Source organism: Sparus aurata, chromosome 18 (assembly GCF_900880675.1).
Source record: "Sparus aurata chromosome 18, fSpaAur1.1, whole genome shotgun sequence".
Lineage (NCBI taxonomy): Eukaryota > Metazoa > Chordata > Actinopteri > Spariformes > Sparidae > Sparus > Sparus aurata.
This window is the reverse complement of record NC_044204.1, coordinates 27570763-27597088: the sequence shown is the minus strand read 5'-3', so window position 1 is coordinate 27597088 and position 26326 is coordinate 27570763. Positions and strand designations below refer to the sequence as shown.

General features: G+C 41.7%; 2 protein-coding genes across 4 annotated transcripts; both read right to left on the bottom strand.

The window, feature by feature from the left end:
- Positions 1-946: 946 nt before the first annotated feature.
- On the bottom strand, positions 947-15727 carry LOC115568417 (high-affinity choline transporter 1-like). Of its 3 annotated transcripts, XM_030395685.1 has the most exons (10): positions 11926-13203; positions 11315-11403; positions 9010-10186; positions 6303-6416; positions 5730-5885; positions 3589-3737; positions 3340-3483; positions 2259-2412; positions 1965-2182; positions 1347-1883 (listed from the first exon to the last, which is right to left on the bottom strand). In XM_030395685.1, the coding sequence occupies exons 3-10, from the start codon at positions 9191-9193 to the stop codon at positions 1347-1349; spliced, it is 1656 nt and encodes a 551-aa protein (XP_030251545.1). In that variant the 5' UTR covers positions 9194-10186; positions 11315-11403; positions 11926-13203. The 3 variants fall into 3 exon arrangements, with proteins under 3 accessions (XP_030251543.1, XP_030251545.1, XP_030251544.1); XM_030395683.1 differs by lacking the exons at positions 11315-11403; positions 11926-13203 and adding an exon at positions 15098-15727 and having other exon boundaries at positions 947-1883; positions 9010-9219; XM_030395684.1 differs by having other exon boundaries at positions 11315-13203.
- A 5487-nt stretch (positions 15728-21214) lies between these two features.
- LOC115568416 (uncharacterized) lies at positions 21215-24989 on the bottom strand. Its single transcript, XM_030395681.1, has 2 exons — positions 24306-24989; positions 21215-23941 (listed from the first exon to the last, which is right to left on the bottom strand). Exon 2 carries the CDS (start codon positions 23568-23570, stop codon positions 21696-21698), a length of 1875 nt encoding a protein of 624 aa, XP_030251541.1. The 5' UTR covers positions 23571-23941; positions 24306-24989; the 3' UTR covers positions 21215-21695.
- Between the last annotated feature and the right edge of the window lie 1337 nt (positions 24990-26326).

The following is a 26326-nucleotide window of genomic DNA, read 5'->3' as shown; positions in this document are numbered from 1 at the left end:
ATAGACACAGGACAAGTGATTTTAGGGAGAATCGTCATCATGATAAGGTTAATTCTGCCGAGTAAGGATATGGGCAGATTCTTCCATCTCACTATATTTTCTTTAAGAAGTTATATGAAGAAATAAATATTTTCAGCATACAGTTGGTTAACCTTCTGTGTGACTTTAATTCCAAGATCCTGCCGGAGCCCAGCGAAATATTTTAACAAAATCAGGCTCAGAGCAACAGTTCCCGACCAAAGGCATTATTTCCAGCATTATAACCCTAACCTTTTTTGTTTAACCCAGCCCAAAAAATAAGACTGAAAGCCAAGTCTCCTTAGAAATTTAAACATATCTTCCCATCCCATTCCCATTAGCATGTCTCTCACCCACTTCACGAAACTATGGACAAGCTTAAGAGGAGCTTCAGCAACAGACTCATTCGACCCCACTGTCTTAAGGAATGGCACAGTAAATCATACCTACCTGGTGCCATCAGACATTACAACGCTCACATAACAAAACACAAAACACACACTGTACTATGGCAGCTTTTTCTCTTGCACCTTTCAGATCACTTACCTCAACACTTTATTTACCTCAATATTTTGTATTTTATTTCATAACTACTTATGCATTTTATTCTATCTATCCATCCATCCATCCATTTCGATCAAATGCTTTTTCAGCGTCCATAGAGACATTGGCTTCAGGGGTTCAACTATGATTAAAATAGTGTATATGGTTAAATAAACGTCTTGTATTATGATAGCACATTCAGCCCTTTATAGAACCAGTCTGATCTGCATCTACAATATGAGTCATAACACACTTTAGTACCTTAGACGGTATTTTCATGTCCACTCCAAGCAACCTTATTGGCTGATATGACGAGCACAGTTCTGGGTTCTTATTTTTTCATTCGTATTAGAGTTATATTAGTCATATACATTGAGTCTGGGAGTTTGAAGTTCTCAACAGATTTATTGAAAACCCCTCAGTAGTAGTTGATTGATCTTGCCTTTCATTACTTAAAATAATTCAGCTGGGAATCCGTCCAGCCCCGGGGAGTTCCCTGACTGGAGTGAGGATATAGCCATATCATCTCAAATAGGGAAATAAGTCAATTTCTGAGCTACATAATTTCTCATAAAAACCTTTTAAATCTATCATTAATCATACGATTATTCACTTGCCATTAATCTCATCTTGTATTTCAGAGTCTGTTTTGATATCCACAGTGAATTACTTCTTCTGTGGGTCCCAACAACAAATTTGCTCCTGGGCATAACAAGTACAGCACACAAAAACAGAGACACGATAATGTAGCTCCCCACAAGACATCTCACTGAACCATTCATTTTTCAGTCCTGCAGATTTGTGGTCAACATGGCTTCAGTGTCATTCTGAACTTCAGGTTTCTCCTTCTCTCTTAATGATACCGAGTTGAATGTCGGTTTTTGGGTTTTCACTTTATAAACGTCCCACCTCTCAGGAAGCACTCTTTTATTGAAGAGCAGTGAAGCCAGGTAGGAGAACATCAAAGTGGCAACCAGGTTGGACAACATGCAGATTGTCCTAACAGGAGAGTGCTGGACATAAACACCATCCTCAAGAGTGCAACCTGGGAAGTGGAGAATGACTGGCAACCCTATCAATGGCTCGCCACTCAGCACTCTCATCAGCAGTCCAACTAACAAGCCCATGATGGAGCCATAGCCATTGGAGACGTTACAGAAGAGGACACAGACGAGTTGAGGGAACATGATGGTGTAGGTTATGTCTGAGCCCAGGATCCAGAAAACCATGATGCTGTTCTGTAAGAAGGTGAGTGACGTGCCAGCCAGTCCCACCAACACCACGGTGGCCCGGATCACCCACTGGAGCTCTCGATCTGATGCCTGCAAGGGGGAAAAAACATTGAAACTGAAACAGAAAATAAACTGACATGATTCTGATCTTCTCCTCTGGTCTCCTCTTACCTTGGTCCTCAGGATGTTCTTATAGATATTGGATGTGAAGATGGAGGCGGAGGACAATAAAGCAGAGTCCGTAGATGACATCACCGCAGCGGCTATTGCTCCGATACCGATGATGGAGATGTAGTTTGGTGCGAAGTGCTGCAGAGCAATGGGCAGAATCTGACTGGCTTCACCCCGCTCGTACGGGGACGGGGATCCATACGTGGTCATGTTCCAATCTGATGCCAAAAATGTAAAAAAGTGACATGAAAAATGTGGTCTTACCAGTTTTTCTTTTTATTTCAATCACTGTACCTGTTGATGCCGCAACAGCTCCAATCAGGACAGATGGGATTCCGAATACGAGGAGGAGGGGAGCTGCAATAAAGCAGCTGATCCTGGCTGTGAATGATGAGGAAGCTGACAGGGTCCTCTGGTGGAAGGTCTGATATCCCAGATTACCTAGAGACTGGGAAGGAAGAGAAAGGAATGTTCTTGTTAGGGTCGAGGTTATAATTGAGGACCCAGACGCAGATCATACACAGGGGGCAACATATGGGGGAACAAAAGGCAAGCTTTATTTTACTTAAAGCTGAATGAGTACAAAAAAAACAAGGGAGCTAGACTCAAAAAGGACAAAAGGCAAAGCACAACCAAAAGCAAGGTTCAAATCAACACAGAAAAAAACAGAAGCCAAAGTTACAAAGATGACATACAGAACACAAGAGAAAACACAGGAAACTTCACGGGGGGCATCACACACACAATGAACTGACAAACACAACAGGGATCACAAAGACTATATATACACACACTAATGACAAGACGAGAAACAGGTGAGGTGAGAGGAGAGGGACCAGGACAGGTGAGTGGAGCCTGGCTGACGAGCAGAAAACAGGTCAGGATAAGACAACACTGACAGACATACTGAGACAAACATGCAACAAGAAGGTAGGGGAAAACAGAGAGAAGAACACAGAGGAGGGACACTGAAAAGACAGAAGAGACACAAAAGGGACTGGAGGCAAAACATAAGACACAGTTCTACTGTTTGTTTGTTTTTTGCGAAACATGTTTCTTTGAGCCTGCTAGTATCATTAACGTAAAGACATTGTTATTACTTTGAAAGAAATTCATTCTTTGTGATTTAAATAATGATTGTTGGAAATGTGTTGTATGAGCAACCCCTACAGATCTATAATGTTACTGCTTTCAGTCACATTGAGGCACCTCCACAAAACCAGTTAAATGCAACTATTGCTTCACTAGCGCACATCAAGTAAGGACAAGTTTTTCCGCGTCACATGGCAAACCAATGCAGTTTCAAAATGAGTCATCAGTGACTGCCTGTATATGAACCAAGGAACTTTACACAGCTACTGAATGTAGTCCTTACCAATAACAAGAAATTATCAATCCACCTCCACGCTGTGTCTCCATCCACTGAACCGATCCAGGGGGCCTGGTAGGTGAAGTTGAAAGCAGTCTTGGTGATGTCAGCTGAGTGTTGGTACATCAGGATGAAGGGGACACATAACCACTGCAGAAAAAGACAATGAACCACAAACGTACACATTTTGAAATGTGCATATTCACTGGATAGTTCCTCATTGTGGAAGAAATTATTTTTGATATAAGAACTCACCAAACTAATGAATATGAGGGTCAGCTGTATGACGTCTGTGTAGGCCACAGAGTAGAGGCCTCCCATCAGTGTGTAGACGATGGCTACAGCAGCAGAGATCCAAATACAAATGGTGTAGGGCAGATCCAGGATCACACTCATAGTTGCACCTGTGAAGTTAAGCTCATGTACAAACTAAATACATCTAACACTATTTCAGAATAATTTCTCATTCTGTTTACCATAAAATCCACTATGCTCATCAGTATGATTGAAGTTTTGATAGACGATTTTAACTTCCGTTCATTAAAACAACAGATTATGGTGGTAGTCAGGGTTAAGTGTCAGTTTCTAAAACTGGAATGTAAAATACTTGAACCACAGTCCAACAAGCTGATAAACTGAGGTGATTCAAGCGTGTTTTCAGATTAAGTACAACAGCAGTAAACTATTTGACAAGTGACAGGTTCACAGCATAACAACATGTTTTTCTATCCTGTCACGTCATCAAGGTATGGAAACATGTGTCCTGGAATCAGGCACGTGCACACATAGGGCCCAAGGGGTGCTTGAGCCCCTGCCCTTTTTGCCCCATCTTAAAAAGTGCACAGTTCAAAATTTTAATGAATAAATAAATTCCTGTTGTGCAAAGTGATGTAAAAAAAAACAAAAAAAAAATGGTGGTATAAAAACGCTCGAGGGGCAAAAGAGAGAGAGAGAGAAGCCAAAATAAATGTAAAAAATTCACATTTATTTTGACAAATTCAGCTCTATAATCTTAGATTTCAAAGATCTGAATAACCAATCAAAATCAAAAAATACTCCAAGGAGAAGGAAACAGGGAATTTCTTGCTGCCCAATATATATCAACATGCCACAACCTGAGGGACGGTGAGTGACAACACACACACACACACACACACACACACACGGGATATACTGCATATATAAATTAATGTCAGTGTAAATGAATGAAAATCAATCTTGATGTTGTGTATATGTTTATGTTACGTTTTTTTTATTATTAGCATTGTTAATCGAGACCATCTCAAAATTTTAAATGAGTTATTAATTGATAAAAGTTAATAAAGTGTCTTATTGTTATTGTGTAACGGTAAGAGGTATATGTAATAGGTATTTTAATGATCCACGATGAGTGTCCAGGTGTTTTAATAGCTATTATAATAGCTGTTTTAATAGCTGTTATGCTAGCCATGATGAGGGAGTAGTTGTCAAGGTAATAGTAGTTTGGTTATAATTAATTCATTAAATAACATTGCAGCAGTGACAACTGGCAATCAGGACAAACGATTAACAATGGATGCAGGTGCATATAGTATCATATTCATGTGAAAGTTGTGACAGAAAACCTAAATTTACTAAAATACCTTACATTTTCCACGACATTCTCACATAGACCACATTCTCTCACGCTTGTTGTGTTCTGTTATTATATACACGACAGTTATACTATAGCTCTTTATACCACAAGGGGTGTTGTTGTATAAAACAGGTCATAGTTAACACGCTGTACGTAGAGAGGTCAGAGTGCAATAAGATGGTGACTATGTACGATACGACAGTGCTACTGAGAACAATGTTACAATAGAAGTTGTTGACGTAAACGGCACTTGTTCATGATTCCAGCGCCCCATCATTGTTGAGTTAACACCACAATGCACTGCATAGATAAGAAGAGATAAGAAACCCCCATCCATGTCACCTCAAGGGCTCCGTAATGTAGTTAGCTTTCTTTAAGTACTTAGTTTATTAATTTTAAATTAATCTACATGTTGTGTTATTAAGGCTATACTGCCCTTTTCTGACTTTGAGCCCCTGCCCCTCTATAATCATGTGCACGTCCCTGCCTGGAATTATTATTCTGTCACAAAAACACAATGCCTGCAGCTGAGATTCGCGAGTGAAAGGCAGGTTTCATGACATGTTTCAATAACTCACCACATGCTTGTCACATTGCAATCAGTAAACATAAAAATTGGGAAAAAAAAAAAGAAAACCTAAAAGAAAACCTACATCAACGCCCCTATGTTCAAGCAAACAAATAACAAGTTCATGGTAATTAGGCACAATGAGAGATGGTTCATAATTTATTATTGCAAATGGAAGAAGAATGTGAGAAAACCTGTATCAGTGTCGCTTACCTAAACCAATGAGAGTGGCTGTAACCCAGATTATGTCAGATATCAGCAGCGCCACAGACAGAACTCCGCTTATCAGATTTCCATACTTGATCTGGAAGGGGTCCATCATCGTCACATATTTTTTGTCTCTCATTCTCTTGGCGAAGAAGAGCCCACCTTAATCAAATCACACAGAGGGAGACAGATCTGTGGCACTGCATGTACTCCTTCATTTTGTCTGTTTAAAGAGGAACACCAATTTGATATTGCATACCTTTAACACATTCAAGCATCATTTTTCTGAATAAAACGTGTAAGTATCATAAACGTGTATTTGCCACAGAGATTATTTTCTGCAGTAATCCATAATCCAATTCAAAAATCTCATCAACCTTTTGTGGCGTCATCATTGAAGCAGCCTGATGTTAATGATTGTTCTATTTTGTTATTTCACAGACCACACACACACACACAGACGCTAATATTGATATTGATATGTTGATATTTTGTCCAGCTGTGAAGTCACATCGACTGAGACTGAAAAATTGTAATATGTTATATGTTAGTGAGAAATAAACAAAAAAACTGTCTTACCAGCCACTAAAGACAGAGCGCTTCCTAATGGCATGACAGCCCAGGTCAGTCCCATGGTTGGATTGTACACCACCTCTGTCACACCAACGATGAAGCCTCCTCCAACCCATGTAGCTGCAGGAAGCATATGCATGGCTTTATTGACAGAAGGGCTGAAGAGGGTGACAAGAAACAGGGAGAGAGAGGGGGAGTGACACGCAGCAAAGGGACCCAGGCTGGGAGTCAAACCCGGGTCCACTGCAGAGCCTCAGCACACAGGACGCTCGCTCTACCAACTGAGGTAAACGGCGCCCCACACATGCCTTTTCAGTTTTTTTTCCCCACTCCTACAGCGTGTTCTAGGTTCTTGTGCACACTACGTCACCATATCACACATTTTCAGTGTCACACGGGTAGTTTGGAAAGTGAGAATTGAGGAAGCACAGCTGCCCTGTTGTTGTTCAAGGTCCTGGGTCTGGAATGTGTGAGCTGAGCAATCAGAGGTAGTCAGGAGGACGGGCCTTGAGGAGATAGAGTTGGGATATAATGCTGCAGCAATGTAAAAATTATAAACCTGAAAATTAGCGTTCTAAATGCGAGAGGTCCATCTTTAAATAAAGGAGAAACAAAACAAAAAGGTACTAAAGGGGTGAAAAATAAAGGATACATATAGAATTAAAACTGCAAGCAGCGTTGAACTGGCCCTCGCAGTCCACACATGTCGGGACATGCTGTTGTCGGGGCGTGGCGCTTACCTAGCCCAATTGCCTGAATATTGTTTACGCATCTCTTATCTGTCCGTGATTTCCATCGAGCCTTCAAGACAAAAACCGGCTAAAACACACCATGAAGGCTTTAATATGTAGCGGGAAAACACCCAATCTAGCTGTTGTGTATAAAAAGGACGCTGGCCGAGAGGTTGGTGCAACTCGCTTTACTTTCGATCAAAACGAAACTTAAGACAGACAGACTTAGACAGAAACAGCTGCATACCAAACATGCAGTGTGGCATTACCAAACGAACAGATTAATTTGTCCTGAACGGACAGAACACTGGCAGCACCACCCACCACAGAGTCGCACCGCCATGCCTCATCAATGTGCTAAGCATGGAGGCAAAAACAAATGAAGGCTACACATCTGTTTTTTTTATTATGATATATCTAAAAAGTAAAGTAAACATGTTATTTGCTGTTAACCCAGAAGATAATGCTCTTGAACACATGATGAACTTTGTTATCCTATGCAAAATGTTTTATTCACAAACAAAAATTTGCAAAATCACTACCTAAATTTGCTCCTTTTCTCCTGGACTTGAGCTCTTTGCTTAAATCTCTGATTTTGTTAAATAACAAAAAAAGTCATTCCTTACTGAGTCATAATGAAAAGTTTTTCCTGAAGCCACTGTTTGAACTATCTATTTATTTATTATTTTATTTTTCCCTTTCTTCTTCTTCTTTTTTAAAATTATTTATTTATTTACTTATTTATGTATTTTATTTTTAATTTGAACTCTATCCTGTACCACAAACATGAAACGGCACATTGAACTAAAGCACCGAGCGAGCCTTTCAAGGTATGTGCAAGTGAATAAAAAATCAAAAGACATGGCAACGGCGAGCCAAAACAGATCCTCTACCACCCAAATTGCATTAACGGTGTACAGTAGCAGCTCCATTTTCTTGATCTCCCAGCTGCAGCTGGACAACCTGGTTTTGCAGAATATTGTGGGAGAGCTGCAGTTTCAGTGTTAAAACTGATGAAATAATAGCTGTCCATGGTTCTATATGGGCTGTGGCAATAATTTAGAAAAATAATAGCTCACACCAACATATTGAAAAAAAAGAACTCTGAACTAGTTCATTTTTGGAACTGTGAACTTAGTTCAAAATTTTGAATTATGAACTATGAACTGAACTAGTTCATTTTTGGAACTGTGAACTTAGTTCAAAATTTTGAATTATGAACTATGAACTGAACTAGTTCATTTTAAAGTTTGTGAAGTGAACTTTGAACTAGTTCATGTAGAAAGTGAACTTTCCCAACACTGGCAACACTTCCTGTTTTGACCCAGATGTGCAGGAAGTTGTTATTTAAGAACTTGAGTATTCTTTGGAATATCAAAATTCTTTTAATAACTTTTAGTCACAAGCGTCCACAGATGCTGTGTGCAAAGTTTCGTGCAAATTGGTGAAATTGCCTAGGAAGAATTCGAAAAAAAAGGGCAGGCAGAAATTGGTGTGGCCTATATGACGAGATTCAGCCCATGTCAATTAATGAGTGGATATAAGGTTTCTGAATGTGCGATGAAGTATGGGAGTTATAAGCAAAAATGCACTTTCCTTGATTATAGCGCCACCCAGTGGTGGAAATTCAGGACAACAATAGATTGTAAAATTTTTCGGCAGGTGTGACATATGTTTCAAGTTTAGTGAGTTTTGGGGTATGGTTAGGCAGTGAAAAAGGCAATAATTTGGGACAAAAAAGTCGTCACTACAAAAGTACCTAGCAGGTCGAGACCTTCTCGGGCCCTATTAAGTTTTTTTACCAACTGGTTTTAGTCAATGTTGCGACAGCTTGACATAAAAAAAACATCTTCATACACTTCACAGTGGTATTCGAGGGTGCAACCCAAATTAGTTATTCTACTTCTCTTTTCCCAACCCATAGTGTTGGAAATCATTAAGTGACACAGCAGTAACAGTGTGGATGGCAAGAGGAAACAAACCTGTCATGGTGAAGACTCCCACCGCAAGGCTGATCCCTCTGTTGCCCAGCAGACTGACCTCCGTCTGGTCTGCCTGGCTGCTCTTCTTCATCCGCTTGGACTTCATGGAGGCCCAGATGCCGGTGCCAAGCACCAGCAGGTAGAAGAACACCATCGACACCAGTCCTGGGACATTGAGGCTCATCGTGCACTGACTGATGGTCCGTCTGTCTGCATTAATTGCATGTTAAGACAAGCAGGAACATATTTCAGTTGCCAAATTTAAGCAACTGAGGAGTGGAAAAAAACATGTGACCAACTTACCGTACTTCCCACCTACTTGTGGGAGTGAAAGACTTTCCTGATTTCCTAAGCTTACAGTGAGATAAGAAAAAGTACTAGTGACATTCACTGACATCTGCCACAGCCTCTTTTTTTTTACTAGTGACTTTAACATAACCATTAAGATAATATTTACTTTACCCATAGTGTGAATTATAGCTTTTTATCCACATGCTGTATCTTTTCAGTAGAGTTAGTTTTTGCGATCCCTCCTCTGCCACTTTATTTGTTGCAGCATTTGTGACCGTTTAAATGATAATCTGAGTCATGCCTGTCTTAAGTAAACGGCACCAATGTGTTTCACCCGTGTTTAGGGTTATTTGATCACATAGGAGCTTCTGCCAAAAATGTGCAATTACCAAGTGGAAGGAGGCCTTCGATCTATCTATGTTTACAGAACAAGTGATAGGTTTCTGACCTATTTTACCTCTGAGTCCTCTGGCTACAGGGGAGAGGTTCTGCATCACCCCCCTTGCTATGTTATTAAACAGATAACCATGAATCGAAGCACTGCTCCTGAAACTGTAATATATAATTTGGACACTTGGGAAGACTTGTTAGGATTATCATGGCAACACTCTGTGCAGACAGACGTGATGTTATGTTGCTCCTTCATGGCCATGTTCTATAAACTATCTCAACGTAAGTCATCGGTGTCTCTGAGTCTTCTTCATCTCTCCTGAATGGTCGAGCGAGACGAAATTCCACAACAAGCAAGGGAACAGACTTTGACACAAGACTGCTGCTCTCCACTGAGTGAACGCCTGCCTCTTCCCCTTCTTTGCCTACTCTAACAGCTGGGTTCTCTCCTATGCTCTGTGATTTTCTGCAGTTACTCCAGTTGCTCCACTGTTACCTGGGGATACGACCAGGTAAAAACAATGTCTCTTCCTGTTTTGGTTGCGCAGTGCTTCCATAACAAAAACTTAATTTTTGTGGGAAAAATTGAGCTTGGTTGGCCGGCTAACTAGCCCAGTGAAGGTGAGGGTTATAGAGAACCAGTCTATCAATCTGTCCTCCCGAACTGTTCAGACTTCTCCAATGGGATTTTAAGGATGTGCCTATGGAATAAGCTGCTGTCTCATACTTTGCTCTCAAAACATGTTGCAGCTCTCGGTTCGACATTCACTTACAAATGCCGAAGTAAACTCAGCCCTTACCCCCGCTACTAGGGCTGGGTATCGCCAGGTACCTCGCGATACGATACTATCACGATATTTTGCCCACGATAACGATAATATCACGATACAGCGATTCTGCAATAATCGATATATTGCAAGAAATTTCATCCACGATACATCACGATATCTGTGTCACTGAAGAAATTCAGAATTTATTGACTGCACTGAATCCATTTCACAGGAATGACAAAACATTGTCAATCAATTTCACATGAATGACAGCCAAGTAAACAAAGAGCATATTTGTGCTACTAGGGCTGGGTATCGCCAGGTACCTCGCGATACGATACTATCACGATATTTTGCCCACGATAACGATAATATCACGATACAGCGATTCTGCAATAATCGATATATTGCAAGAAATTTCATCCACGATACATCACGATATCTGTGTCACTGAAGAAATTCAGAATTTATTGACTGCACTGAATCCATTTCACAGGAATGACAAAACATTGTCAATCAATTTCACATGAATGACAGCCAAGTAAACAAAGAGCATATTGCACAGTGTCTCTTCTTAACACACACACTGACTACAACTATCATTAAATATCTATATGTGTGGGTTTCAGAGATACTTAAACCATTTTTTAAATTTTATTTGGTTGTATACCTATGTTTGAATAAAGATAAAGCTGTCCTCCGAAGAGGGGTGGTGGTGGTGGGCCAAAAAAAAAAAATGTTATTTTTTTTTTTACATTTTGTAATATCGATATTTGGCACCAGTGTATTGATAACGTACCTCAAGACGAAATATCGCGATATATCGTAGTATCGATATTTTGGCACACCCCTACCCGCTACGTGAGGTCCAGTTCTCTTGGAAGGTAGATTTTCTTGCCCAGTGCGTGACATTTCTTGTAAAACCAGCATGATGGGTCTTCAGCTTTGTAAAAGCAGATGTCATACTTGTTATACAGCCTGTGAAGGTGGTATGCAGCTAGACTCAGAGTTAAGAACCTGGAGTTCACAAGTTTCATGGGAATGAAATCATGAAGACATCAAGAAAGGAAGGAATGTTCACCTAACTACACCTGCCGTCCACCTGTCAGTCTATATTAATCCTGCTGGGTAAATTAGTTTACTGTTAAACAACTTTATATTCTTTTCATATATTTTTAACATCTTAACTTTAAAGTAATATTGACAACTATAGCTGTCATAAAAAGTCAAAGTAAAAAACTCAGGTACCCTACTTAACATTGGTGGAGTTTCAGAATAAAGTAACTGTAGAACAACACAGAAATACTCAGGTGATGTTAAAAGTTGGCTACCTCACATAGTAATGTTACTTAGATTGAACAGTTTTTAAACTGAAAAAAAAGTCTCCCGCTCGTCATTCTCCTCCTTGCTCCCGACTTTAAAATAATAAAGAAAAAACATAATCAACCGCAGTGTATGAACTTACCTCTCTGCTGTGCGTCTGCTGGATTTTGAGGCGTAAACTTTATCTGATGGATCAGTCTCTCTCTCTCTCTCTCTCTCTCTCTCTCTCTCTCTCTCTCTCTGTCAGAGTGCATGCTGGGAGTGCAACTGAGTGTGTTGCTGAGATTTTGAGTTTTCTGACTCTTTTTTTTTTTTTTCTCCTCTTGTGAAACAGTCAGTGTAGTTGTTGTTGTGTGTTGTTTGGAGGAGTTTAGTTTGTGTGATTGTGGAGGCAGCGCGGCTGCTCAGCATGGCTGCAGCTGGAAGCTCCGGCTTGACCATGCTGACGCGCCGACACGCCGTCAAACTTTCCCCGACGGTCGGCTGCTCCGTGGAGGAGTGCAGCCTGGCTGTAGGTGAAGTGGTGGGTTATGAAAGTGTTAAATCTGCGTCCAGAATGAACAGCGCGGTGGTGGTTTTTCTGGACAGCACAGACAAAGTGAATCAGTTGCTGGAGAGCGGGATAGTTTTAAAAGGTACTTTCACTCCTGTGTCATCACTAGTTAACCCTGCAAAAAAAGTCATTATCTCTAATGTTCCCCCTTTTCTGAAGAATGAGCTATTAGAAAAAGAGCTGGCGAGGCACGGACAGCTGGTGTCTGATGATCCCCATCAGCTGCAAGTCTCCTCATCTTAAGCATGTCGTGTCTTTCAGGAGACAAGTTTTCATGGTCCTTAAAAAAAGTGACGAGGAGCTGAATTTGGTTTTCAGATTTAGGATCGATGATTATGATTACAATGTGCATGTGTCCTCGGACACAATGAAGTGTTTTGGCTGTGGAGCTGAAGGGCATTTGATCCGCTCGTGTCCGGAGACAGCCGGAGGAAGCCGGCCGGCGGCGGAGCCTCTGTGCCGGCCGAGCCGCAGAGGAACACGCAGGATACTCAGAGGAAAAACAGGGCTGACAGTGATCGGGAAGGCTAGGTCATGCAGGGTCCGATGAGTCAGGAGGGTGAGCAGACAGTATCAGAGCTGCATGTAAATATTGGTCACACCGCGACCCGAGTGGCGGAGTCTGTGTTGTATGAGGAAGAAGTTATGAATGATGATGATGTTTCTAAACTGCTAATCAAAAGAAAAAATCCAGAAAGTAAACCAAACAGTGAGCAGGTGTCTAAGGTATCAAAGACAACCCCTGCGTGCTCCTCCTCTCAGCCAGAGGACAGTCTGGTGAGCACACAGGACCAGTGATGTGCACAAAGGGGGGGGGGGCAATTGTTGACAAACGCACGCTAAAGTGCCCTCCTGGGAGCCAAAATATGCGCTAAAGTGCCCTCCTGGGAGCCAAAAAAGTGTGCCCAAGTGCCCTCTTGGTTGGCAAAACACACTAAACTGCCCAAAACATGATAAACTGCCCTCTTGGGAGCCAAAACACGTGCTAAAGTGCCCTCCTGGGAGCCAAAATGTGCGCTAAAGTGTCCTCTTGGGAGCCAAAAAAGCGTGCCAAAGTGCCCTCTTGGTTGGCAAAACACACTAAACTGCCCCCTTGGCTGGTTAAAACATGATAAACTGCCCTCCTGGGAGCCAAAACATGCGCTAAAGTGCCCTCTTGGGAGCCAAAACACGCGCTAAAGTGCCCTCTTGGGAGCCAAAACGCGTGCTATAGTGCCCTTCTTTTCACCCATGCCCTTCAAAAAGTCTGTGCACGCCACTGCACAGGACAGTGGAGGTGATGTCACAGGGAGCTCACAGCTGGAGGTGCAGAGTGTTTACTCCTTCAGCAGAATCTGCTCGTTTTTACAAGAAACAAAAGGCATGAGACTAGTTAAAGTGGAGGAATATTTCCCAGATCTACAGCTGTTCCTTGACTCTGTTAAATTTTTCTCAAAAAATGCAGGATGCCCTGGCCAGCAGGCGTTCATTGACCAAGAGGTGTTTCGCCTCAAAACCTGGTGGTAAAAGTTCGGTCACAAATTGCTCATGAATTAGTTTTTACTGTTGTCCTCCTTTTTCTGCGTGTTCCTCTCGGCCTTGTTTGGTTGCAGCCTTTCCTTCACAATGTGTGACATCAAGCTGGGCTCTTTAAACATTAATGGTGCCAGAGAGGAAGTAAAGAGAGCTGCTCTTTTCAGTTTGTTCACAGGTAGAAAACTAGATGTAGTTTTCCTGCAAGAAACGCACAGCTGAGAATGAGCCTGCATGGAGAAGGGGGTGGGATGGAGAAGTCATCCTCAGCCATAAGAGCAGTAGCAGTGGAGGAGTTGCTGTCCTGTTTTCTAGAGGTTTTTTTACCCAGTTCTAGTGTCACTGAAAACATTATTGAAGGTCGCTTGTTGAAAATACAAGCTGTGTTCGAAAGTGTAAAAATGACCTTCATTAATGTTTATGCTCCCACCGTAGGCACAGAAAGAGTGTTTTTTTTTAGACATTTTAAATACTGTTGTCAACAACTGCAGTGGGGAAGGTTACTTGTTCCTGGGTGGTGATTTTAACTGTACTGCAAATGCAACTCTAGACAGGAGCCATCCAGAACCACATGGAGCCTCCAAGGGCTGTCTAATCAAATTAATTGAGGAAAACAATTTATGTGACACTTGGAGGCATTTTCACTCTACACAGCGGCAATACACTTGGGTCCATGCCAGAGATAACTCTCTATCCATGGCCAGGCTTGATAGAGTTTACTGTACATCAGACCAATGTGCTTCAGAGTTGCTCTATACACCCAGTAGGTGTTTCAGATCACTCTCTTGTTCAGGTTTCTATTTTTGTCAAGAATGTTAAATGTAGCAGTGCCTATTGGCATTTCAGTGTAGCCATGCTATCTGATACTGTTTTTAGGAATGCTTTCACTTTGTTTTGGAAGAACTATACAGAGACAAAATCTCTATACACTTCATTACAGCAGTAGTGGGATACAGGGAAGGGTAAAATAAAACATCTGTGCCTACACTCTCAATGTCACAAGGGACATGACCAGGTCTATGAGAGCTCTGGAGAGAGAAATAGTGGCGCTGCAGGATTTAGCAGCTTCCACAGGAGAAGGAGAACATATTAAAGTTCTCAAAAGGAAAAAATCAGCTCTGTCAGACTTGCTGGGTTTCTCTGCTCAAGGAGCTCTGGTTCGTTCCCGTTTCCAGTATGTGGCTAAAATGGATGCTCCCTCTCACTTTTTCTTTGGCCTTGAACAGAACAATGGACAAAAAAGACTCACGCATTCCCTGCGGTCCGACACTGGGCAGCTGCTGCAGGAGTCGGGAGAGATACGGAGCTGTGCAGTCGCCTTCTACAAGGAGCTCTTCAAGAAGGAGTTCCAGGAGAGACCAGAGGTGGCGCAGTCCTTCCATGAGAGTCCACCCAAGGTTCCCATGGAGGCCAACGCTGAGCTGGACGCACAGATCTCTGCAGACGAGCTAGCTGCGGCGCTGCAGAGCCTGGATAGTGGAAAAGCTCCAGGGATTGATGGTCTTCCTGCAGATTTCTACAAGGCTTTCTGGCCTGTGATCGGCCAAGACTTGCTGCTTGTTCTCAGAGACAGTTTTAACAAAGGGCGTTTACCACTGAGCTGCAGGAGGGCGGTCCTCACACTCCTCCCCAAGAAAGGGGATCTACAGCAAATAAAGAACTGGCGGCCAGTAGCTCTGCTCTGCACGGACTATAAAATGTCAAACATGACAATGTTTTAGAGATGGTCGAGGGACGACTAAAAAGGTGGAATTGGATTTTACCACACATGTCCTTTAAAGGACAGGTTTTAGTAATAAACAATTTGGTATCTTCCATGCTGTGGCACTGACTGGCATGTGTGGACCCCCCAGCGCGTCTCCTGGCCAGGATACAAGCTTTGTTGATCAACTTCTTCTGGGACCGTCTGCACTGGGTCCCACAGAGTGTGCTGTTTCTGCCCAAGGAGGACGGAGGACAGGGGCTCATCCACCTGGCCAGCAGGGGCGCTGCTTTCCGACTTCGCTTCATCCAGAGGCTCCTCGCCGGTCCAGCAGACCTCGTCTGGAGGCCCATAGCCCAAGCCATACTAAGACGGGCTGGAGGGTTGGGTCTCGCTGCGCCTCTGTTCCTGATGGACCTGAGTGCTCACAAACTGTGCAACCTTCCACAGTTTTATAATGGACTGTTTACAGTGTGGGGATTGTTCATCAAGCAGAATCTGGCCAACTGTGTTTCCTTGTTTTGGCTTTTGAAAGAGCCAGTGGTGCACGAGACCCGCTTCAACGTAGAGCGCACAGCGGGACCTTCTGTGCAGCAGCTGCTTCGCTCGGCGGGGGTCATCACGCTGGGACACGTGGTGCAACTATGTGGACCAGGTCTGAACAACGCTGCAGCTCTGGCCTCTTGTGTGGGAGTCAGGTCTGTCAGGTTCATAACTCACCTGCTCAACACCTGGAGATGTGAGCTAACACAGACTGAACTGTCTTTACTAACAGCTCACTGTAACGGACACCGTCAGCCAAAAAATGATGATTCCTTCCCTGCACTGACACTTGTTCCTGATTTTAAAAACTGCACTGGTCGACTGCTGGAGTCCAGCAACACTCCACCTAACAGGCTAAATGATATGAAAGGAAAAACCATGTACAAACTGTTGGTTCAGGTTCTGAACAAGGACAAGCTCAGCGGTCGGACTGACACCCCTTGGAGAGCTCATCTAGGGCTCAATGATGAGGTCAGACCTGCGTGGAGAGCACTATATAAACCACAGATAACCAAAAGAGCTGGAGATCTGCAGTGGAGAATTCTCCACGGGATCGTAGCTGTAAACGCTTTTATTTCTGTAATTAACCCAAATGTAAACAAGAAGTGTCCTTTCTGCCCGCAGAGAGAAACTGTGTTTCACTGCTTCATGGACTGTGGCAGACTGGACTCCTTGTTTCAGCTGCTGCAGCGAATGTTCACGATGCTTGGAAACACTTTTTCTAAGGAAATGTTCATTTTAGGGTGCCCTTACCTACAGAAGAAGAGATTAAAATTTTAATTGATTAATTTTATTTTGGGCCAAGCTAAAATGGCGATCTACCTCAGTCGAAGGAATAAATTAGAAAACTCTCTGGATGTTGATGCAGCCACTTTATTTGTTAGAATGGTTAAGGCCAGAGTTCTCTAACATATGGAGCCTTAAAAATGTTTTATGTTCTGTTATAGAGCATGAGTTGATCTTTGGACTCGTTTTGAGTTAAAGCATGTTTTGCTTTTGTTGTTGTTTATTTATTAATTTGTTTTTATTTTAATTAATTAATATTTTGTTTCCATTCTGAAAATGCAAAGTCTTTGTACTTACGGATTGTGTTAAGTAAATAAAGAGGTTTTGAAAATTCAAAAAAAAATTCTCTCTCTCTCTCTCTCTCTCTCTCTCTCTCGCTCTCTGTCTCTCTCTCTCTCAATTTCAATTCAATTCAATTGAAATGGTTTTATTGGCATGACATAACATTGTACATATTGCCAAAGCAAGCATTAATAAAAAGTAATAATAACAATAAATGAAAACGGTATTTACAATAAATTCATAGGTAATCAGTCAAAAAAAAAAATTACAGTAAATCACTCAATTTGTGTCAACTAATAATAAATCTGTGTGTCAGCTGATACTCTATGCATGTCCCTCGCTGTCTCTCAGTGTATGGCAGGCAGAAACATAGACTGCTGCTTATTTGCTGCTCTTTAATTCTTCCCCTGTAGGATAGGCAGTTTTTCCTCGTCGGATAGTTTAGAGAAAGAACCTTTTGTTACCATTTCAAATTAGGGAAATGTATTTCTTTAATATATTTCAATTTTTCACATTTGGTGAGGAAGTGTAATTCCGTTTCCGGTTCATTTAGACTGCAGTGACGGCACAGCCTCTGCTCTGCAGGGAGCCAGGTTTTCCGGTGCCTCCCTGTTTCAATAGCAAGGTTGTGTTCACTCAGTCTGTACTTTGTCAAGGTTCGTTTTAGCTGAAGGTCAGTCACTGTGCTCAGATAATTTGCTGTGGTGTGGGGTCGATTTAGAGCCAGATAGCATTGCATTTTGCTCTGTGTTTTTGTTTGTGTTTGCCAGCAGGTGATGTAGTTTTGTTTTAATTGTTTAGTGATTTGGTTGGGTGTGATTGGTGAGGTGGTGTGTTCCTGGGCTGTGATAGAAGGGCAGGTTTGTGATCTCAGCCTCCGAACCAGTTGGGTAAGGGGGTTCCTACAGCTCATGTCTTGGCATTGCAGGGCTTTATAATGATATGAGAGGGGGGTCACTTAGTTTTAGATGTGTCCAAAAGTTAATTGCTCTTTTTTGTATTTTTATAATTAGTGGGTTTTTGCCTAATTCTGCCCTGCATGCATTGTTTGTCACTTTCCTCTGGACATGTAGAAGAATTTTACACAACTCTGCATGCAGGGTCTCAATGGGATGTTTATCCCACTGAGTAAATTCATGTTTTGCAAGTGGACCCCACACCTCACTGCCATAGAGTGTGACTGGTTCAATAATGCATTCAATTAATTTTAGCCAAATTCGTGTTGGTATTTCAGTTTGTATATGTTTCTTTATGGCATAGAAAGCCCGGCGTGCATTATGTCTCAGCTCATGAACTGCATCATTAAAATGTCCAGTTGAATTTAGTTTTATTCCTAGATAGGTGTAGTTTGTGCAGTATTCTACTTGTTGTGTGCCAATTGTAAACTTAAGTTGAATGTCCTGAGATCTGGATCTTTTTTGGAAGATCATTATTTTGGTCTTTGAAATGAAACTTAAAAAATAAAGAGTATAATGTGTGTGTGGAAGGATGAATAAGATTGGGTATCATTAGGCATTTACAAGCTGTCATATACAATGAAAAACATATATACACATATAGTTCATATTAAATTATAATAATAATAATAATAAAAACAGCAATATTATACTACAGCAAAAATGGTTCTGATCGGCATTCGTGTGTTTCTATAGCATCATGGCAGAGTGTTACATATTGTGCAGCTAATTTTATAAATTGTGGATCTTCTCCCAGACATACTTTTAACAGTTCATCACATTTTGTTCCCTGATATGATGGATCTGCTGCAGTTATCTGCTGGAGGAAAGCCTCTCTCTCAGTTTGGTACAGGGGGCAGGAGAGCAGAAAATGGGCCTCAGTTTCTATTTCTCCTGAAGAACAGTGTTTACATATTCTTAATTCTCTGGGCTTCCATTTTTTCTGATGCCGACCTTTTTCAACCTGTAGTTGATGGTCGGTGAGTCTGTACATTGTTAATGTGCGTCTCTGTTTGGGGTTCTTTATGGTGACCAGATATTGTGCTGGAGAATATTCTCTATCCAGTAAGCGATAGCATTCTAATTTAATTATGGATTTAATTTCATTCTTCCAATTGTCAATGTAAGTAATTTTGTTGTTTTTGTCTATAGATGCTAGGTGAGTTTTGGAGAGATTTTGGAGGTCTTGGATTTTGAGGTTGCAGGTTTCTCTGGTGTTTCTCAGAGGGTCTGTCTCTGGACAGAGGCTGTTACTGAGAAAGGCTCTGTGGTGATAGGAATCAGGATCAGCTTGTGTTAAGTGAACCTGGAACTTAATTGACCTTTTGATCATGTGTAGAGAGAGAGGGAAGTGTCCCAGCTCTGCTCTACATGCATGGTTTGGACAGTTTCTGTGGACCTTGAGGATTTCCTTGCAGAACTGAAGGTTACATTTCTCTGTGGGTGTTGTGTCCCATGAGGTGTGCCTCTGGGTAATTAGAGGGCCCCACACTTCACTTCCATACATAAGTATGGGTTTGATTACACTGTTAAATAGTTTTAGCCAAATTGTAATTGGGGGATTGAATTTATATAGTGAGCTTTTGATGCTATAGTAGGCCCTGCGTGCCTTTTCTGTGAGGGAATTTATTGCTTTGTCAAAGCTGCCGGATGCACTGATGATGATGCCTAGATAATTATATTCCATTGTATGCTGAAGTGTGGTCCCTCTTACCCTGAAAACATGTTTGGATTCCTGTAGCCTGGCCTTTTTTTGGAATACCATGACTTTGGTTTTGTCAAGGTTGATATCTACCGCCCACTTTTGACAGTTTTAAATTACTGTGTTTCAGCATCTCTGAGTTAATGCTTTCTATACCGCAAGCTTTTCCATTTTTAAGGGTTTTGAGTTTGTGCTGTATTTCTTTAATGGTGATGGGGTAGTCAAGGGCACACTGGGTGTCCTTCACTGTCATTTCTAGTTCTTTCAGTTTTTCTATTGTTAAAATTTGGTGGGGATTTAGACCGTGACACTCTGGATTTTTATAGAGGTCATCAAAGTAATTTTTCCAGATTCTGCTATTTTGAATTGGGTTGGTCTCTGTACATGGGTTTCTGTTCATGTTTTTCCATAATTTCCAAAAGGTGTTTTCATTTATAGCTTTTTCGATTTTGTTGTGTTCTCCTTCCATATAATGCATTTTTTTCTCATGAAGGAGTCTTTTGTAATCTTTCAGAGCTTGAACATATTCAAGCCGTCCCATTAGGTCACTTGGGTTCCTGTGTTTTCTGTTTGACAGTTTTCTCAGGTTTTGTCTGGATATAGCACATTCTTTATCAAACCATTGCTCTTTTTGTTTCATGCTGGATTTTTTTAGTTTGTGAGATTTTTAATTTAGATTCTTTTGCCAATTGAATAAATGTTGTGTTTAGATTGTGGCCAGATTTACGTATTCCCTTTCAGGCTGATACTGGGTGTTGAGAAAAGTATCCAGCATGTTGTGAATTTGAGCAGAGTCTAGTGCAGCGGTATAGGCAGCAGTGCTGTCTTCTGTCTATTTGTATCTCCTAGGTGGAGGAAACAGTCTTGGTTCAGGGTTTGGATTCACAGTGGTTGACAATGACTTTTTTTAAAAATAGGGTTATTTGGCTATGGTCTGAAAGGGGCTGTTGCGGTGATACAGTAAATGCATTTATATATTGTGGTTCAATGTCAGTAATGGCATAATCTACAACACCACTACCAAACACAGAGCATTGTGTGAGTCTGCCCAGAGAGTCTCCTCTGACTCTGCCATTAACAATGTACAGACCCAAGCCTTTACACATTTGTAGTACCTGTTTGCCAGTTTTGTTAACTATGCTATCATAGTTTTGTCTTTGTGTGTTTATGCAAGTCTGGTACAAAGGAGGATGTTTGAAGATATGTTTGTTTCCTTCATAGTTAATGAAGTCTGGCTCTCTACCAGTTCTGGCATTAAGGTCGCCACATATTAAGATTGACCCTTAACTTTGGTAGAAAGAAAATTCCCTCTGGAGTTCCTCAAAAACCTCCTCTGCATAATACGGGGAGTTTGAGGGTGGTATATATATTGCACATAAATAGACATCTCTGTTGTTTTCCAGAATATTTGAGTGAATTTTAATCCAAATGTAATTTGTACCTGTTTTTAACTGGTGAGATGTAATCTTTATATTCTCCGTGGTACCATATGAGTAAACCACCCGAATCTCTGCCATTCTTAATATGGCTGTGTTTTACAGAGGGTATAATAAGTTCTATGTAATCGTTAGGACAATTTGATTGATTTTTGTTTTGATTCCAAGTTTCATTCAATATGATTATATCTACATTTCTAATATTATTCAGAAATTCAGGGTTTGCTTATTTCAAACCAAAAACTGAAGAGCATAAGCCCTGAATGTTCCAGCTACTTATCGAAAAAGATGCTATTTCCTTTACCTTAACAGATTAGTGTACCACTAGAAAAAATAACTGATTTACAAGCAAAAATATGTGATAAAAAATTTTAAAAGAAATAATAATAATAATAATGTTAAGTGATGATGAATTATTTAGAGTGTTGTTCTACATTCTATTAGCCCAGTAATTTAGTATAGAGTAGTGTTGCAATGTCTCTTATCTGCTTTAGACTCAGTTCAGTGGGTGAGGTGTTGAGTTTGGCAGCTACAGCAGCGTAGCTGTCTCTTTGAGCTGGAGACTGGACCCGAGTCTGAGCTGGCTGCTGATGCTGCTGATGCTGCTGCTGCTGCTGCTGCTGCCAGCTGTATTGTTCCTGGAGAGCTTGAGGATGTAGAACAAACTGCAGTTCAGGTCCCTGAAGAGGTGAGGTGAGGTGTGGTGTGGTTGGGTTGTGGTCTTGAGGAGTTTGGGCTGAGGTGTACAGTGGTGTGATGGGGCTGGGTCCCTGAAGAGGTGGGAGTGGAGGAAGGATGTAGTGTGGTGCAGTGGGGTTGTAGTCCTGAGGAGGTGTGATGGGGCTGGGTCCCTGGAGAGGTGCGGCTGGGGCGTAGTACCTTGAGGCAGGTCCAAGTCTCTGTGAAAAGCTCCGGCCATTGTTGGTGGTGCCTCTAGTGTGCTGCAACCTTCTGTGGAGGTTCCGGTGGCTGGATGTGCTCTTGTTGGTGATGTGAGGTGCTGATCTGTTGCGGTCGAGAGCTGTATCTTTAATATCTTTGATGAACAGTCGCACACTGCTCTGGTTTAGATGTAGGTCGTCATACAGGTGCTGGTAGAGGATCGCTGCGTGATGTGCCATATGGACTTTTGGTATTCCTGTGCAGGCTTTGGATATTTCAGCATTGATTTTGCTGATCTCATGCTGAGGAACATCTCTTCTGTGTAACAGGGTGGATATGGTTACCCTGGCTGTGGGGGCCACTGAGGTTGCTCTCTCTGCCACCTGCTGCAGTGAGTGAGGTATGTCCTTGTTGTGTGTGAGGTCATTAGTTCCAGTGTGAATCAGGATGTGTTTAACACCCTGGAGGTCTGTAGTGGCCAGCTTCTTTATAGCCTCTGAGATGGTGGGACTCCAAATCATCTTGGATCTTCTGCCTGGGAAGAGACGCTTCATTTTGATGTACTTTCCATTGGAATCACACAGAAATATTATTTCTGTGTTGTTGTGTGAAGCAGGTTCTGATCTCCTTTTCTGGGTCCCCAGGTCTGTGGTGTCCAGAGGGGAGAGGGGAGGAGAAATTTGGGGGCGAGAGGCTGAAGATTTCTGGGTGGCAGACGTCTCTGGTTTCCTACCCTGAGTCTCGTGGTATAGGGACTGTTGGGTCTCCTGGTGCAGGGACTGTTGGGTCTTCTGGTGCAGGGACTGCTGGGTCTCCTGGTGCAGGGACTGCTGGGTCTCCTGGTGCAGGGACTGTTGGGTCTTCTGGTGCAGGGACTGCTGGGTCTTCTGGTGCAGGGACTGCTGGGTCTCCTGCTGCAGGGACTGCTGGGTCTCCTGGTGCAGGGAATGCTGGGTCTCCTGGAGCAGGGACTGCTGGGTCTCCTGGTGCAGGGACTGTGTTGGGCTGGAGTGGTGGGCCGATGCCAGCTCCTCTATCACTCTCTTGAGTGTTCCTCTCAGTGAACGGTTGTCTTCTTCCAGTTCTCTAACAGCTTGCTGGAGTTCATCTATCTGATATCTCTGGTTTTTGACTGTGGTGTAAATCTCCTCCAAAAAATTGCCGTTATCGGACCTCTGAAGATTGCTCAGTGTCTTCTCTCTGAACTCTATGAACTCTCGCTCGAGTACTGAGATACATTCCTTCAGGACTCTGACATTGCTGGAGAGTTTTGGTGATTCAGAGTATGGTGTAGGTGGAGGTTTGCTTGAGATGGGTGACCTGGTCTGGAGCTCTTGTGGAGGAGGAGGAGACACTTTTGATGCTGCAATAGTCTTCAGTGTTTGAAAGCTGTTACCAAAGTTATCCAGACTGTTCTCAGATCCCTGGATCATAACTGTTCCATTGTGATATATGTTTACTGTTAAGATGGGACTTGAGCGGTCTGCATCTTCATAGGCAGTAATCTGTCTACCTTTGCTTATCCCGTTCTTCTTTTTTTTTTTTTGAACACTTTATTTATAAGTTTTTTAAGTATAAACCACACAGAAAAACAACAAAGTACACAGAGCACAGCAAGACGAGACAAAACAAGACAAGACAAGACAAGACAAGACAAACTGCCAGCCCACAGTAACATAAACATTTTTTAAAAAAAAATACAGTCATAAAAGTCAGTCCACGTACTGAATCAAGAGTACAGAGGTAGATTTAAGGTCCAAGGCAAAAGTCCAAAGAGCCAGGATCAAGGGAGTTCAAGGAGAGGCTTGGATGTACAGAGCACAATACAATCGGTACAGAACAAAATAGGACAGAATAATATAGTCCAGCGTAACTAGTCCAGGGGATCAAGTTTATCACTTCGAATGTATTCAATAAAGGGTCCCCAGACTTCAAGGAACTTGTAGTGAGCGTCAGACAAAGTATATCGAATTTCTTCCAGGTAAATACAGGAAACCATATCATTCAACCATTTTTTAAAACAAGGAGGGGAAGCCGATTTCCAGTCTCTAAGAATAACCCGTTTTGCTACGACTTATCCCGTTCTTCTTAATGTGAGTAAATTGCTCACATATTGCTGTGTGCCAATTTTCAGGATGTTGAGTGAAGAACACTAGGTTGCATTTTACCTTCTGGTTGTTCTTCTTGCTGAAGTCTGCTACCAGAGTTTCCGGGTTGGCACGTAGCACATTCATTTTGAAGTCTTTCTTCTGCTGTGCTGTGATCACTTGCTCAGGGTATTGTATTTCACAGCCAGCGATCTGTCCTGGTTGCCTCTGTGTTACTACAGTTGATATATCTGTAGATATGTTTATCAGTTGCTGCTGCTCAGCTGTTGCTCCACAGTGTTCCATTAGCATGGTTGGTTTCAACTGACAGTTGGTTCACTGTTAGTAGTTTCTGAACAGTTATTTTGCCAGAGATACCTTATTTCCCAGTCCTTGTCCTGGTGATGTCCTTAAAATGTTGCCGTCCAGTTGTGATTGGAAAATCTAATCTTTTTTTGAAGTTTTCCTTGCTGTATTATTTCTTCAGACCTTTGTTGTTGTTGTTGTTGTTGCTAGCCAACCGTCATTTGCACAGTAGCAGTAGAGTTCTCTTCCTCCAGCTAGCTAGGTAGCAACTTCTTTTGATGAAAAAAAAAATTCTTAAAAATCGTAGAAAAGTCTGGTTTCTTTTCTTAAGTGGTTGAGTGTGCCTTCCAACCACTTGATGTTGTAGATTTGCGTTGCAAATCAGACATTTTAAAGTGAAAACACAAAAAAAGTTAGAGGTTTTCAGGAGCTCATGTCTTTTGCTGTTAAGCTCATTTCGTTGCCAAGCAACTCTCTCTCTCTCTTTATCTGTCTAATCAGAATTCCAGTTTGGGTGTTTGCAATTTTCTTCAGCTCCAACCAATCACGTTTGCCTATTTCCTGGTGGCATATGGTTGGTAAAATAATGTGTGCTTTCTGATTTTATGCTGTCTGTTCTTATTGCTATTAAAGTATATCTCCTGATTTATATGTTGAACCCAGTGTACACTAGAAGAGGTCAGGTGTCCAGGAGTTTGGTTGGCTGACCGGTACCTGAGAAAAAGTTTGTATAGGATGCTGAATGAGCAAATGATTCCACTGATCGTGGAGAAAAATTACGTCATTCTGGTGCCAAAGAGGGGTTGACAAAATCAGGACAAAAAACTCCTGCGTAGTGTTCACCTCACTTGCAATCAAGAATGAATTTTAATAACAATGGGCCTCATTCATGAACCGTTCTTATGAACAAATTTGTTCTTAAGTCCCACTTACGAAGATTTTACGAAGATTGTGGCATTCATAAATGTTTTCTTATCTAGGATTTTTTCTTAGGCAAGAACAAATCCTACGAGCACTCAGGGGTACTCTTACGCACATTTCAGTGCCGAAATGTTGGCATGGTTGTGTTTTCTTCTCTTGTGTAGTTCAATAAAATGCAATATTACAGTGATAATTCTGTCATATTTATTCATTTATTTTTTCATTTCATATGTTTTGGTAATTTACAAAGAATTTAAATTCTAAAATAAATTAAATGCACCAATGATTTAAGATAAATCAAGTAAATTGGAAACATGCCATCAATTAGTAACACCCCCACACCATATTTATTACGTGGCATTTCTCCATCCAGCGCCCGCAAAACAATGGCATATATATTGCTCCTGCGGCTTTCATCAATGTAAGAACACAGCTGTGAACAATTCTGAGGCTTACGGACGTGCTGGTGAATCTGACGTAGGGTTTTCTTAAGGAACCTCTTAAGAACAAATTAAGAAAGAATCTAAGAAGATTCTTAAGAAGATATTGGTGAATGACGCCCAATGTTTCAGTACAGTACAAAGGCCTTCATCGGGTTATCTTACAAGACAATAGGAGGAGACTTCTTCATCTTAAAGTAGGTTGGTAGACCCATGTGGACCAGTCAGATCACATTATAGACAAACATCATGCAAAATACTATCACACACATCTAGACCAAATCAGAAAATTCATACACCAATCAAAACATGCATTTTTCACAATAGAAACAGCATAACAATATGAATAAAATACAAAGGTTTATTGGAGCTCTTCTAGAGGCTGTCCTTGAACAACAACAAAAGGATGTAGAATAATGCAAAAAATATGTAGGC